Source organism: Mustela nivalis (genome assembly GCF_964662115.1).
Source record: "Mustela nivalis genome assembly, chromosome: 3".
Taxonomy (NCBI): domain Eukaryota; kingdom Metazoa; phylum Chordata; class Mammalia; order Carnivora; family Mustelidae; genus Mustela; species Mustela nivalis.
In genome coordinates, this window is record NC_139022.1 from 133,419,110 (window position 1) to 133,435,618 (window position 16,509).

The 16,509-nt window shown below is 41.8% G+C and overlaps 1 protein-coding gene across 1 annotated transcript in view; it reads left to right on the top strand.

The window, feature by feature from the left end:
- Positions 1–227: 227 nt before the first annotated feature.
- TIMD4 (T cell immunoglobulin and mucin domain containing 4) overlaps positions 228–16,509 on the top strand; it is a gene marked incomplete at its 5' end in the record, with an annotated part of 33,261 nt that continues 16,979 nt past the window's right edge. Inside the window, 6 exon segments of the mRNA XM_082725029.1 lie at positions 228–257; positions 259–334; positions 5,130–5,468; positions 7,765–8,019; positions 9,714–9,797; positions 10,910–10,993. Of these exon segments, the coding sequence (XP_082581155.1) occupies positions 228–257; positions 259–334; positions 5,130–5,468; positions 7,765–8,019; positions 9,714–9,797; positions 10,910–10,993 (868 nt within the window).

Below are 16,509 nucleotides of genomic sequence, written 5' to 3' on the forward strand. Positions count from 1 at the left end.
TAGGAAATCCCTCGATAAATGTGGACAAAGGAATACACATGCAACCTCACGATCTGTGCACACATTTGGCATACACTAGTGGCTGGGAGAAAAGTGCTCAGCACATTTTATCGTACATCCCAGATTGAGGGAAGCCATTCAGGAGGGGGGAAAGGGAAGATTATGAAGCAGAAAGAGAAATGAAACTAAAATGTCCTGCCCTGTCAGCATTCACTGGAGTATAAGAAATGGGCTTTGGACAGACAGACAGACTCCTGGGGCCTGCCAACCATCAAAATGTCCAAAGGGCCTCTTATTCTCTGGCTGCTGATTGAGCTTGGGCGGCTCTCTCTGAGTAAGTGTTCTGAATCCTTCCATGCAGGAGTCTCTGGATAGCTTTGCATCCTGTGTTGGATTCTCATGGCTGATCAGGCCTCCATAGAGCAGAAGCCTGCTTCATCCCTCCTTCCCTCCAGGCTTCCTTCTTTGAGGGTCTCTCCCCTTTCTTGTTAACACAGGATTTTTATCCTGCAACTGGTTTTGGAGTTTTAGGGTGGGACAATTTGTGTTCATATCAGAAAGGACCATTTAAGAAGAAACACAAAATAAAGGGTCAGATGAGATGGGAAAAAGAAATTTCTTCTGCAGGTACTATTAGCACAGTTGGAGTCTGGGGAATTTGTTCTACAAGAGCTCCTATTATAATTCTTACTTTCCCTCTTGATTTTTAGAAGTTATAGTTTGCTTTTTGTTTGTTTTATTTTGCTGAGGATGAGGCTTCAAGGCGCGGCTTCTTTTCTGTTCATTGTTTCCAGGTTTTGGATGCTGCAGATGTATACACTCAGTTTGGGCAAGCTTAGACTTCTGCATCCTGGCAGCATTGGGCAAAATGCTCTGCACTGAGCTGCCCTTGTGTCTTGGTCACTAACCATTAACATTGGGAACCTTTCGAAAATTGCTGACTTTTCTATGTATAAAATGAGGGGCTTTGGTAAGACCAATTTGAACAATCCATGATTCTGGAACTAGGCAGTATCTAATGTCCCTAGCACTTTCTAAAGTTCATAGTTATTTGCACATGATCTTTCAAATAGGCTGCGTGAGAAAACACCTGCATTCCAAGGAAAACAAATGTATTCTCTCTACCCTTTGAACCTTTGTCATGCTGATTTTTGTCTGACTTTCTTTCCTCTGAAACTATGTGGTCTCCACCCAAGTGAGGCTTTTCTGGAGCACCCACAGCCTCTGGAGCGGTTTAGGTGCTTCTGCTCTGAGTTCTTATCTCCCATGGAGTCATTCATTAGAAAATTTATTACCCTGAGGTAACTGATCATTTAATTGCCTCCCTCCCCTGGTACTCTGTAGGAGTTCACCGAAAGAACACAGTCCCTGTCACTTTATCAGTGTTTTCACTTGTCTTTATCTTGTCCTGAGTAAGTTGAGGTGTGGAGGTTTCATTGTGCTGAAGGTTGCTGGAGTCTAGGTCCACATTTCCTGCTACTGGCTGGATGCTGGTTGTGTGGGCTTCTCCAACCTTACATGTAGGAAGCTGTACCTGGAGAATGGTCTGTTGCTTGTTTTTTCATTTGTACCTTTTCCAAAATGACTAATTTAGAGGAGAGCGACTGCTCAGAATCACAAAGAATCAGTCAGGACTGGAGATGCTCTTGAAAGATGCAGAATGAAGGGCAGCCTGGGTGTCTCACTAGGTTGTGTCTGACTTCGGCTCAGGTCATGATCCCAGAGTCATGGGATCTAGCCTCATGTCAGGAGGATCCTGCTTGTCTCTTTCCCTCTGCTCCTCCTCCCCCTGCCTCTGTTGCGCTCTCTTGCTCTTTCAAATAAATAGTAAATAACCTCCCCTCCCCCCAAAAAAGAAATGAATGAATGGAATGAAACCCTTTATTCTCTAAATGGTGAAGCTGAAACCCAGGTTGGTAAAGGACCTTTTCTGAGGTCACCAACTGGAGAACGAAACCAGCTGGCACCAGAACCTTCATTGCACCTACCATTTCTGAAGAGGGGAATTGATTTGATGCCAATGATTCCTCTACTCCAAGATACTTTTATAATGGCAAGAACAGATTCCCATCCTATTTATAAATTCTGAAATTCTTGGTTACTTGTACCAATACTTTATTACTTTCATGTGTCATTTGATACTTCATGGCGTGTGAAACTCTGAACTATTTCTGAAGCAAGTATTATATATCCCCTTTGTCTTTTGATGGTAATGAAGTCAGGATTGTTGTGGATTTCCTCCAAGAACACAAAAGCAGTAACTGGCAGAATGAGGTTTACAATGTAAGCCTAATGAATGTTTTTCTGCCACACCAAATTGCCTGCTTTCTTTTTTTAATATTAATTTTTAATCAGATTGGTGATATGGAAACACTCTTGGTGAAAAAACAGTAGCCATTATAAAGCTAAAATCCCTTTGACTACTACTTCCAGCTCCAGTTCCTTTTCTCTGATCACAGAGGTGACTGGTACAGAGTTAGGTGTGTATCTCACCAGACATTTTTCTATGCATTTGCCTTCATTCATCTGTGCCAACCAAAAAAAAAAAACAAAAACAAAAAAACAAATTGTCTTATTTATGTTAACAGATACTTTTATATTTTATGTATTGTTATGAATTTGTCCTTTTCATATATTAATAAGAAGTTTTCATGTCCACTGATATAGCTCTCTCTACTTTTACTAGCCTTGGAATGGTTACAGGGAATGAATGATTCATTCATGATTCCTTGGAATGCATATGCCATAGTTTTGCCATTCCCCATGCATGCATTGTTCGTTTCACTCATATATACATGAAAGCTGTAGCAAACATTTGCAAATAGGATTCTTTGCGGATATGTGTTTTTCTATTTTGCATAACAAAACATAAAATTGCTGAGGCTTAGCTAGGATATACCCATGTTTGGTATTAATGGAAACTGCCAGATTGCCCCATAGTTTGGCTCTATCAATTAACTTCCCATTTTATTCCAGTATATTCCAGTAGTCTAAATCATTTCCTAGGTCCCTGTCTGGCCAACCTTAATATCAATGACATTCTAAATTTTTGCCAGTTTCACAGGTGAAATTGACTGGCTGCTTACATTTCCTCATCTATGCCTGTTTTGTCTGCTGTATCTGGTCTTTTCTTACTGAGTAATAGGATGCCTCCTTCCATACTATGATACTAAGAAAATAAACTGTCCAGTTTCCAGCAGAAATAATTCCTGCACATATTTGTTATTAATTTTCCAAATATAAGAATAAGTTCACATTGTAGGAGTTACTAGTTTTAGGAGCATATGTTCTGTGTTGTTAATATAGGTGAAAGTGATGACAATGAATTTCTTATTTATTTATTTTTCCTTCTTTTGTGGTGGGCCAAAGGGACTTCCAGAGCATTTACAATCATTGAAACATTTCTACTAGGATGAAATGAAGAAACTGTGATTTCAGGGAAGGCTCTAGGCTGCTCTGAATTTGCGGACTCTTAAAGTTTGTGCTCACCTTTTTCTAGAGAGGGATATGTGGACATTCCTGACACTTGAGTCAGAGAGGAACCTGGTAATGCTGGCCTTGTCTTAGACAGCTTAGCCGTATAGGTCCACAAAGTTAGTGAATGGAGAGTCTCACAGGAAGTTACGCTGGAGAAAACAATAAGCAGGATCTATAGACCCCAGCAGGTCCAGGATGAAGTCCTAATGGTCTGGAGCTTCAGCCTGTCTTTAAGAGAATTTTTTGTGGGGTGAGGGTATTAGAATAATTGCTGATGCTCTCTTAAACTACTGGGCTTGATATTTGCAGCAGTGAAAATATTTAATAGATTCTCAGAGATGGAAGTAATCGTAGAAGAGCTTGTCTCTTGGTCCTCAAACAGTGGGTGAGAAGCAAGCAACATCAGAATGACTTGGAGAGGGGCACCTGGGTGTCTCAGTGGGTTAAAGCCTCTGCCTTTGGCTCAGTTCATGATCCCAGGGTCCTGGGATTGAGCCCTGCATCGGGCTCTCTGCTCAGCGGGGAGCTTGCTTCCTCCTCTCTCTCTTTGCCTGTCTCTCCAACAACTGTAATCTCTGTCAAATAAACAAATAAAATCTTAAAGAAACAAACAAACAAGCAATGACTTGGAGAATTTGGTTAGGTGTATTTCCATGGCCTCAGAGGTTCTGATTCAGGGTTGGACAATAAAATTTACATTTTTAACAAGCGCCCCAGGTCATGCTGATGAGCAGCCAAAGCTGGCAAAGATGACTACTTCATCTTAGAAATAGTGATGCCTTCCATCTTACACAGCTTATCTGGTAGGACTAACCTTCCTGCATTTCTGTATGTCACAGCCGCCATTGTATCTAATTTCTGTGGTCTTTTCCAGTTCTAACATTAAAAATGTTTTCAAACTCCACCTAACTTCATATTCTCTAACAATGAATAGATGGTCAAGAACAATTAATTTCTGTATCCAGTACTGAAACAGGAGAAGGAAAATAGAATGTAGTTCAAAAGCCCATGTTACTGCCATAGCATTCTCTGGGTTGGAGGCTGGAGCGAGTCCCATTTGAAGCATTTGGGTCTGTAGTACATGCTCACTGCTTATTGAGATACAGTGGGTAGAGTGTTGGTTTTGGATCTGCTCAATAAGTTAGTGGAATTGGATTAAAGTGATGGCCTTTTCATGAGAGAATTTTTTTTGTTTATGGAATGGTACTCAAGATCATTTTTTGAATCGTGTTTTTATTTATTTATTTACTTAAAAATATTTTATTTATTTATTTGACAGAGAGAGAGGCAGAGGGAGAGGGAGAAGCAGGTTCCCCGCTGAGCAGAGAGCCTGATGCGGGCTGGGATCATGACCTAACCAAAAGGAGATGCTTAACCAACCGAGCCACCCAGGTGTCCCAAGATCAGCCAAAACATCTTTTTGTGGAGACAAGTCTGGATACTCACATGGGTCAACTGTCTCCAGTTAGGGTACAAAAGGGTATGGAGTTAGGGACTCAGCAGCAGCTAAGGACATGCCAGAATTTAAGCTAAAAAGATATACACTACAACTCTTTTCATCATCCTGGAAGCGGCTATCTACACAAATGCCATGTAGCATATTTGAGAGATTTTAGAACCACATAGCCTATTTTTCTCATCTTTCCTCACAGGTTCAGCTGCAGAAGAGACTGTGACAGCGTATTTGGGTCAGACGGTGACTTTGCCCTGTATATACTCATCCTGGTCTCACAACAGGAACAGCATGTGCTGGGGGAAGGGTGAGTGTCCCAAATCCAAATGCAATAATGAGCTTCTCCACACCGATGGGAGGCGGGTGCTGTCCAAGAAGTCACCAAAATACGAACTTCTGGGCATTATCCGGAGAGGCCATGTCTCCTTGACCATCTTCAACACCAATGAAGATGACAGCAGTGTGTACTGCTGCCGCATAGAGGTCCCTGGCTGGTTCAATGACGTGAAGAAGAACATTCGCCTGCAGTTGATGAGAGGTACGTGCACAAAAGGGCTTGTATCTGCAGAAGGAGATGAAATCTAAGATGTGTCTCTATGGCTAGAGGAGTCACAGTAGGAAGCAAATGGCATGGGGGCCAAGAAGACCTTAGAAATGAGTGAGTGGTGAGTGGATGGTACATGGAGAAGACTACCAGTGAATTTCAAGATCAATGTGCAGAAAGCATCTGCTTCTTACCTAGGAGATTGTCACTTTGCAGAAATTTGTGTGCAGTGTTTTCAGATCTCCCAATTTTTATGTGCATGGCATTGATTTTTGCATGTTGCCTAAGATTAAAAAAAGAATTACCATGTAAACTAAATAAAATGTGTCCATGGGTCAGCTTCAGCCCATCAGCCAATAGTTTGTGACTTCCAGCAGAGGGGAGAGGGCATGAGATTTGGAGACCATCGTAACAGTTTTCAGGTGGCCTTTCCTTCTGTTAATATTAGTTGCTTTTGAAGAAACTGGAATATGGTGGAACTCTTAAAGATTTGAGATGCATGGAAAACAGCCTAAGGTTGAATTATGCTAACAGTAATCAGCTTTCCTGCTTGCTTGGAATGGAGCCTTTCAGAGTAAGCTCTGTGTTCAACCTACATCAAAGATGGAAGATTCTTGTGCTCTGTTCCTAACTGGGTAGGCATTTTGGGAGGCAGGGTCATATGCTTATAGCCAGACAGTTAACAGGATTCTCAGGGGACTTCAGTGCAGTCTAGAATTTGAGAACAACTTATATGGATGCTTCTCCCTCGAGAACATTCATACATATTAGTATATTTTTCTCTGAAAGTGCTTTGTGATAAAGAAGTTATTTTTTCTGATTTATTGAAGTTAAATGATGCTAATCCAAACATTCTCTTTTCAAGCCTGGTATAACCAGGTATTATTTTATAAAATACTTGTTGAACTCAATGTCCATGGGTCATTTCTAAGCTCTCTGGAATCTGTTAGAGTTAATTGAAATTTGTCATATTTAAGAGAGGGTAGCACATATAGAATAATTGTGGCTGATGGGCCCAAATTCAAATATTAGGGGTCAGTGGAGTTGGTGTAAGTTTACCTATAATATCTGAAAGAGACTATTTTCTCAACCCATGTGGCATACTTTGGGCTCACTTTTTTTAGATTTTAATTTTATCTTATTATGGAAAGAACACCTAAGATGAGTTCTACTCAGCAAATTTTCAAGTGTATAAAATATTATTGTTAATTACAGGTGCTATTTTGTACAGCACAACTCTAGAGCTTCTTCATCTTATTTGACTGAAATTTTGTTTGGTTTCACTTTTTTTTTTTTTTTACGATTTTATTTATTTGTTTGATGGATGGAGATCACAAGTAGGCAGAGAGGCAGGCAGAGAGAGAGGAGGAAGCGGGTTCCCTGCTGAGCAGAGATCCCGATGTGGGGCTCGATCCCAGGACTCTGAGATCATGACCTGAGCTGAAGGCAGAGACTTTAACCTACTGGGCCACCCAGGAGCCCCTGTTTGGGCTCACTTTTGAGGCAATTGTTCATTTGCTCACTGATGCAATGTTTTTGGAACACCTCCTATGTGTCCAACACTGGGGTAGGTATTAGATTTGTGGCAGAGAACAAAGAAAATACCACATTTCCCCTCATGGAGCTTGCAGTCAAGAGGGAGAGAAAGGTGTTAAACCATAATTATCAGATAAAATGTGCAGTTAGGAATGCAATAAATGCTGCAAAGGCAAAGTATGGCAATGCAAAACCAAGAAACCTAATCACAATGGCAGAATATGGATGACCTCCGTGCAGCAATGTCCTTTTAGCTGCTACAAGAGGGTTCAGTAGGAGTCAGCCTAATAAAAGGAGAGGCTAGGGAGTAACAGGTACAAAGTCCCTCCAAGGTGAGATCACTGTTCAGAGAGATGGAGAAAGGTCAGCGGGCTGGGGAAAGCAAGAAGAGTAGAGTGGAGACTTGAGATTGTAAAGAAAGGGCAGGATCAGGTGGAGTTTTGTGGGTCAAGTTTGGGGATGGGGTCCTTTATCTCAGGGGCATGGAGGACCCAGTAAAAAGTTTCAAACAGGGGACTGACATAATTATTTGTCATCTAAAAAGATTATTTTAACCAATCTATGAAGAGCAGATTGGAAAGGCCAAGAGTAGAGGTAAGAAACCCAACTTTCATGGGCAGACAGTGGTTCAGCTCAGGAGACCAGGTAAGGGCAGCAGAAATGAAGAGAAATAGACAGATCCCCCATATATTTCTATGGTTTCCCTTCTCCTCTGTCTCTGATTGGTACCAGACATATCTTCTACTGGTTACAGCCCCATCAACCAGGCGCTCCACAACACGTCTCCCAACCACCACCACTGCTCTGACAACAACCACAGCTGTGCTTCCAACAACAGCTATGATTACACCTGAGCTCACAACCAGAACGCCACTTCAGACAAGAACCACCACTGCCCTCACAACAGTGGCAACGACATGCCCTCCAGCCACATCAACATTTCTTTCTGAAACCACCACAGTTCTTCCAACCACTGAGCTTTCCACAGAGGGGACCATCCTCACTGCAGGTACGTGGTACATTTGGCCATTCTTCCCCTTCTGCTGGTCACATGTATCTTGGTCCCTTGAAACAGGGTTCTTTTTACTGAATGGGGCAATCCAGAGACTTGCTCTTGAATGTGTGTGTGTGTGTGTACTGGTTTGCTAGGTCATAACGAATACTGCACACTGAGAGACTTAAGCAACAGAAATTTATTTTCTCACAGTCTGGATGCTAGAAGTCTGAGATAAAGGTCTCAGTAGGATTGATTTCTTCTGGGGCCTCTTTCCTTGGCTTAAGATGGTCACCTTCTCCCTGTGTTTTTACATGGTCTTCCCTCTGTGAGTGTGTGGCCTAAAGTTATCTTCTTATAAGGACACCGCTCATATTGAATTCGGGCCTTTCCATATGACCTCATTGCACCTTGGTTACCTCTTTCTCCAAATATGGCCACATTCTCAGGTTTTGGGGGTTAGGATTTCAAAATATGAATTTTGGGGAATATAATTCAGCTTATAGCAGTGTATGTGTGCGTGTGTTCATGTGTGTGGGTCTCAGTGAGGATGTGGTTTCACTACCTGTTCCTTTTCTTTGTTTTATGGTTTCCTTTTTTCACTCTATCCCCCCCCCCCTTTTTTTTGAAAGTCATTTTTTTTGTTGTTTTTTGTTTTGTTTTGTTTTATTCTCCAGTTGACCTTCCAGGAATCTCAGAGATATTTACTGAAGAATCAGGAAATGTCACCCAGGGTCAGAATCTGGTTTCAGTTTGCCAGGGGCTAAGTCTCTGCCTGGCCAGTAGAGACTGAGGAAAAGTCTCTAGACGCCTAAAATACCCTTTGATGATGAACAAGTTCTACGTTTATTTATTTATTTATTTATTTATTTGACACAGAGAGAGACACAGTGAGAGAGGGAACATAAGCAGGGGGAGTGGGAGAGGGAGAAACAGGCTTCCCGCTGATTAGTGAGCCCGATGTGGGGCTCTATCCCAGGACCCCGGGATCATGACCGGAGCCGAAGGAAGAATGTTAACGACTGAGTCACCCAGGCACTCCAACTTCCCTTATTTTTTTTTTTTCTTCCTTTTTTCTTTCCTCCTTCCCTTCTGTTCTGTTCCTTTTTTCCCCCCCTTTCCTCCGCCCAATCCTTTTTGATCCTGCGTCTTGGACCCTTGTTGAGTTGAGTTACTAGCTCCATTTCTTACAGGGCCTATCAAAGGTCCTACCATGTTTTAACCTTTGATTCTGATGTAAGAATATTAGAAAACCATTAAGAGATAGTGTGAAGGCTTTCTCAGGTGTCCCAGCTGCCTCAGTAAGGCCTAAATAGTTTAAATAGCTTGACGACATTGAATTTACTAGTCCTTGTACCTAGTAAATGAACTAGGTACTAGCTACTAGTTAGTACTAGTAGCTAGTAACACTACTACTAGTAGTAGTAGTACTAGTACTAGTAGCAAGTACTACTAGCTACTAGTCATGAACCATAAACCAGTCAACTTTTGTATGTATTTTTTATTCTTTTGGACTTTAAAATAATCATCTTAAAATATAAGTTTATAGTTTTCTCCCCTTGATCCTAAAAATTACTTGGAATCCTTGAAGAAAACCTGAGATACATAAAAAAGCACGAAAGACAACTATAAAAATAGGCCCAAATCCCAGCACTCGGCACAAACACTTATTATTTGCTCCCTTTTACTGAACTTTTTTTCTCTTCCAGAGTCAGAAACTTCCTTTCTCTCCAACAACCCTGAGAGAAGCACTGAGGTGACTTCTGGAAGCACTGCCTTGCTGACATCCAAAGGTACGTGGACAATTTCTTTTTCTTTTCCTCATTTCTTACACTGAGGAGAGTAAAATATTGTTGAATCAGATGATTAGAGATGACTTTGCCATGAACCCCACCTAGGGCAAACTGGACAATATTTGTGGCTCATTCACTCTTGTGGCTTTGAGAGAAAGGGGGCTAGGGAGAGAGAGATAAAGAGAGGGAGAGAGATTGGGACTGACTTTGATTTGTTTTTCAGCAATTCTTCATGGTAGCACTCTCTGGAATATTTGCCTTTCCGGTTTAGGCGAGGTAGTGCTTAGCTGTCTCATCCTAATTCCAAGCACAAGGATCTCTGTAGATCCCTTTGAGGGATATCCTCACTTGTCTCACTGGCTTTCTGTAGTAGAGGGAGAATTCTTTCATACATGTGACCTTTCATCCATCCCTCAAGCCTTCTTTAGTATTTACTAGGGCCCAAGGGCAGAGACTACCCTAAAGATAAGGCATGATTCACATCCATGGGGCTGCCAGAGAGAACTGCCCAGCCTTGGCTCCCTCTTTTACTCCTTTTTGCCAGGGGTGTCTCTGGCCTCGGTTTCTTCCCAGGTGAGTTGGAGAGCTGTATAACTTCATGCATCTAATGGTCACGGCTGAGTGCCTCAAGTGGAAGATATTACTTATGGGGTTATATTCAAGAGGAAGGAAGCAGACATCTATGGAGTGTAAAAAAAAAAAAAGCAATCCGTTCTTACATTAGTACAGCATAGGGAGGTAGTATGATGGGGGGGGGGGTCACAGAGCACACAGCTCTGGAGTCACAGTGCCTGGGCATAAGTCCTGCTTCTTATCTGTTGTGTGACTCTGGGAAAGTTATTTTGTCTCTCTGGGCCTTGGCTTCCACATTGGTAAAATGGAACTAATAACACCCATCCTTGTCTCTTTCTGAGGATTAAATGAGAGCATGCATGGATATCACTTAGAACACTGTCTGACATGTACTACATGCTCAGTAAACATTGGCTTTCTTTTATTTTTTATGACAGAAGTTAGTTTAGGAGACAGTGAGGCACCAAAAATAAAAAAAAAGGGAGGTATTTACTAAGCTTGTTTTCTCTTTTCCTTTTTTTTTTTTTTTTTTCCTTCAGAGTCTGAAGCCTGGTTTCTCCAGTCAACATCCCAGGTCTCCATGTGGGAAATGAGTGACCCAGTGACTTTTCCTCAGACAGGAGGTAAGGGGATGTGCTCCTTTGTGGTTTTGTCTTTGGCCGTGGGAACAATCTGATCTGTCATATGCCTGCTTTTCTTGGGATTCAGCTCTTTTGGTTCCATTGTGATCACATCCTCTGTCTTCCCACAAGCTAGGATAAAAGTGAAATGTGCTAACATCTTCTGAGCTGGCTTCTTCCCTCCTCTGCCTTCTTTCTTTTTCTTTTTTTTTAAGATTTTATTTATTTATTTGACAGCGAGAAATCACAAGTAGATGGAGAGGCAGGCAGAGAGAGAGAGAGAGGGAAGCAGGCTCCCCGCCAAGCAGAGAGCCTGATGCGGGACTCGATCCCAGGACCCTGAGATCATGACCTGAGCCGAAGGCAGCAGCTTAACCCACTGAGCCACCCAGGCGTTCCCCTCCTCTGCCTTATTTCTGAAACCCCTCTGCTGGGATTCCCCTTCTTCCTTAGCTGCTTCTGTCTTGAAGGTAGAAGTGCCAGAAAATCATTCATTCATTAAAAAAAAAGTTAGTAGTTTATGGTAGATTGCCCAAATACTGCACTAATGTATTTTTGTTAGGGAGACATAAAAAGAGTAGCAAAGAATTCTCTTTGACTCCCTGTCTTGAATCCCAGCACTTCCTCTAAGATAATCATTGCTATTAGTTGAAAAGGAGCATTCTTCAGATCTTTTTCTATTTGTTTATGTGTGTGTATAGATATAGAAAAAATTCAGCTTTGTTTTGTGTGTGGATTTTTTAAAAAATTCTGTCCTAGCGTACGTAGCCTTCTCCATTTTGTTTTATTCATTTGACGTTATATATTGGACCACTTTCTTTTCCAGTCCATGTAGATTTGCTTCATTGTGTTAAATTGCTGTATGGTATTTTATACTATGGATACTAATAGTATCATTGCCCACTAAGGGACATTGAGGTTGTTCAAATAGCTCATTACCATAAGTAGTTAGCAGGGGTCATCCTTGTATGTGACAGTTGCCTTAAGTGTCTATGCTGGTGTTTCTATCACTAGGGTGGTGACTAGAAGGAGAAATGCTGGACTGAAAGAAATGTCCACTTTTAAATTCAATAGCCATTGCAAAATTGTCTTCCAGAAAGACCTTGCCAATTTATTTTCCCATCCAGAGAGGGTCTGCCCTCCTACATCCTTCCTACACTTGATATGACCATTTTAAAATTTTTTTTTTAATCTCCCAAGGAAAAAATGTCATCTTATGCTTTTGCTGTTCTGATTAACAAAGAGTTTGAGCATCTTTCTATATGCTTACTAGCCAGAAAATGATAGTTCTTTAGCTCTGTGAAGGAGGCAATGGGACATCACTTGCAAAGGCTCAGAAGACACAATCAGAGGGGACAGACAAGAGTGAGTGAAGGGGGGATACGTTTTGAAGGAAGACTACAAGTCAAGATGAAATGCAAGGCTGATCTCATGTTGAAAAGCTTTGGCATGTGCTACCTTTTCCAGCAGCAAAACAGAAAATCTGGACTAGTTGTTGTGAATCGAAGAGAAGCTAGATGCCCAAGTTCCAAACCTTCTTTTTCTGTGGCGTGGGATAAATGTGGGGGGCTATTTTCTGGCAGAAGGGAAGGTAGCCACTAGAAAAATCATGGAGGGTAGGCAAGGACTTTTCAAAAGGTTACCATTCATTCCACTTAAACTCAGACTTATCTTGCACTGAATTGCAAGGGAACAAGAGGTCATCTTGATGTTTTACACTCTTCTGTAATGTCCCTGGTAATTTCATTTCTCTCTTCCTTGATAAATACCAGAGGAGAGAGAACACTTGCCTACACAGCTGAAGAGGAGCTTGTTATAAGAAGGTCTATCTCTGTGTTACCTTTAGTTGTTATGGAAGAGACCAGGATTTATTGAACGCGTGTTACATGCTGGTGTGGAGCCAAGCTCTTCTCATGGGTCACTTCACTCAATTCCTTTTTAGCTGATGCTTATATCCCTATTTTGTGCAAATTTCCCAAGCCACACTGCTCTGAAGTGCAGATGCAGGAAGTCTAGCTCTGAGTCTGTGCATATACATACATACATATATATGTATATATATATATATATATACACACACACACACACATACATAAATACATATACATATATATACACATACATGCATATATATACACATTTATTTATTTATTTATTTGTGCCTCCCCTTCCATTTTTAAATAAAAGGTTATATTCATTTCCTTTACCGTCCTCTCTTCCCATTGATTTTTGTCACGAAAACTTTGTAATAATCATCATTGCACTTCCCACCTGCTGAGGACTCAATTATGTATCAGGTGCTGTAGGTAGGGTATTTTTGTGTGCATTTTCTGATTTAAATCTCACAGTGACCTTCTTATCGGGTACAGAGAATATCCCCCTTTTACAGGCAAAGAAATGGAGGGTCAGAGACATTATTAGAGAAGTTGCCATCCACTGAAGTCTCTGTTTTAACACTGTGCGTGTTAAGCGCATTACTTCAGTTGACTTTTCAAAAATCCTAGGAGATGGGTACCATTGTCACCTCCATTTCAGAGCCCGTGATGGTTATTAATTTATGGTAAATGACAGCCTCCGTGTAACCTGTGTCTGTTCAACTGTGATGCCACTCTGACACCATGTTGAGAGGCTTCCTGCTCCTCTGGAGCCACTTACAGAATAATTCAGAATGAATCCTACTTCTTCATCCCCATGAAAATTGTTTCAACTCATTTCGGAGCCCACATGTTTCTGTGGGTTTTTTCCCTTGGCTAGATATCCCTGACCCCCTCCTCATTCCTTCATGTAATTTTGGATGGCAAGCCTTCCATAAATGCGGGCTGGTTTAAACCCTTCAAGAAGATCTGGTCAAAATTATTATTCCCTAAAATTAGCATTACCCAGCGTGACAATTCTTCATCCTCATTCCATGGCTCCCTAGAATGGAGTTCAGAGATGTGGAGTGACTTGCCCACGATCACACAGATGGGAGAGGGAGAGTTGGGAATCACACCCAGACCTCAGGAATTTTAAACTATGTCCATGGGCTCCTGGGTGGAGTGTCTATGGATAGGCTAGAGGGTATGAACCCCGTGAAATTATATACATCATTCTGTGTGTATATCTGCACACACATTTTTTTTTCAGAGGGAAAAGTCTAGGACATTTCTTGAGATTCTCCAGGAATGCTGCAAAACTCCAGATGGTTTGGAGCCATAATTCAAACACAAACAACAACAATAAAAACACTCATAGGTGTCTCCCCTCAGCTAAAGAGAGTCTGTTCGAGGAATATAAGCTCTGACCCCTTCAGGTGCTTAGGAACTCAAATCATTCTGTCCAGCCTGAGGGTTAATTTCATTGTTTCTTGGCAGCAGGAATGTGTGAAATGGTCCCAGATTGTTCCATTAGGATCTAGTCTCTAACTAGGGAGGGACCCTGAAGCTGTCATCAATTAGCCTGGGATCAACTCTTCCGCTGATTATTACTGAGGTCCTTCTACTGCCTCAGTAACATTTCTGATCCTTTCTTCCTAGTCTTTCCCCCTCACTGTCTCCCAGGTAGCACTGAGTGGGAACTGAGAGCTCACCACAGGGTCTCAAGTCTCAGGCTTCTATCTCAGCTCTGCCATTTTGTGTGTGTATGGAGGCACTGTTGGGGGGTTTGGTTTTTTTTTTTTTTTTTTTTTTTTTTTCCAGAACCTCAGGTGAATTACTTGTTTTATCTTTTCCTAAATCATAGTTTCCTCAAAATGTATAGTGAAGATAATAGGAATGCTTAGTTTATAGGAATGTACAATGAAGAAATGCACGAGACGGACTAGTGGCTGGTAAATGACAGTCATCCTGCCAGACACCTATTTCCTCTTTTCTTTCCACCTCTTCTGTTTTTCCTACTCACACACCTTCATCTGTAGGCCACTCCAGCAGGTGACAAGAGGCCGCTGCCACCAGCTCCCAGCTGGCTTGCTGTTCCTTATAAGTACACAGACACTTTTTGGTTTAAGGATTTTTTTTTTTTTTAAATGCTAACCATACCAGGGAAACAGCCAATGAGTGACAAAATTACAAACTTGGGGAAGTTAGAAAAGTAGTCATTCTCTACTCATGGATGGAGGAAATCTGAGATTCTGAAAGCTCTTCACTGAGTCCCTTTACATGGGCCCTCAGATTTCCCAATTATTGGTTTCATTCCTGCTTCTGGACACTGTTCATCTTCTGCCCCTTGACTTTTGTTCGTCTCACATTGCTCATTCTAGAGAGGTTCCACTCTATAATGTAGGCTTGGAAACTGAGTCATGCTGGAAAAAGAGCTATAGTTGAGTGAGTCATAGGAGAGCTTCCAGATTCATGTTATACCATTTATAAGACAACTACAGGGATGTAACTCCTGCTTCAGTGCCCCCTCCACTTTTAAGGCATTCGCTGCAGACATCATTAGAAGAGGCCCTACCCAGGCTGGCAAATCCTCATGTCCACTCTAAGGCTGCCTAGAAATGATGCTCAGAGATGTGGAATGACTTGCCCAAGATCACACAGCTAGACAGGGGAAGAGCTGAGGCTCACACCCAGGTTTCAGGAGCTTTGAACTTGTGTTCATGAACTCCTGGGGGAGGGGTGTTTTCTGCGGAAAACCGAAAACTAAGAAGATGGGAAACGAAGACCTAGGAAAGGCTTGTGAGTTGAGAGGCCGTGCAGTGACTTGGGAAGAGAGAGGAGACCAGAGGCCAGTTCTCCTGATTCCATGAATAATTGGCCTTTGTTCGAGCACTAGCAGCCACTGTCTCTCAATGGAGCTTTCCCAAAAGGAGATTTCATTTTTGCTCCTAAAGTATTAGGATTCACTTCCTCTCAGCCCCTAGATGGAGCATGTTACCCATCACCAGCATGAAGTCAAAGCTGCAGAAAGGTTTCAAATGTAAGGCACCTATATATGCATGAGGACTTTGCTATCAATCCAATAAAATTAGAAAATAAAAGAACATGCTTTTTTTTTTTTAAGATTTTAAAAATTTATTTGACAGAGAAAGAGACAGAGAGGTAGGGGATGCAAGCAGGGGGAGTGGGGGAGGGAGAAGCAGGCTTCCCACTGAGCAAGGAGCCTGATGTGGGGCTTGATCCCAGGACCCTGGGATCATGACCTGAGCTGAAGGCAGATGCTTAACAACTGAGCCACCCAGGCACCCCATGAACATGCTTTGGTGATAATATTTTCCCCCTCTTAAGAGTTTTATAGTATTTTTTTTTTTTTTTGTCCCAGGGTAGGATGGTGAGACAATGGGGAGACAATGCTTTTAGAAAGATCTGTTCTATTACTGTACCTTTCCATTTTACAAAGTCATCCCAAGATTCACGCTCCAGGGCAAACTGACCTTTCCATGGAGTCAGAGGGTTCTCAGAGGACAAAGTGGTTGGACATGAGATTTTCTGTCTTTATCTTGGCATTTGGTTTGGATACATGGAAATAGGTAACATGATTTTTGGTAAAAGCCTTTCAAATCTGTCATTAATGAAGCATGGCTGACTGAGCGGCCTCTCTAT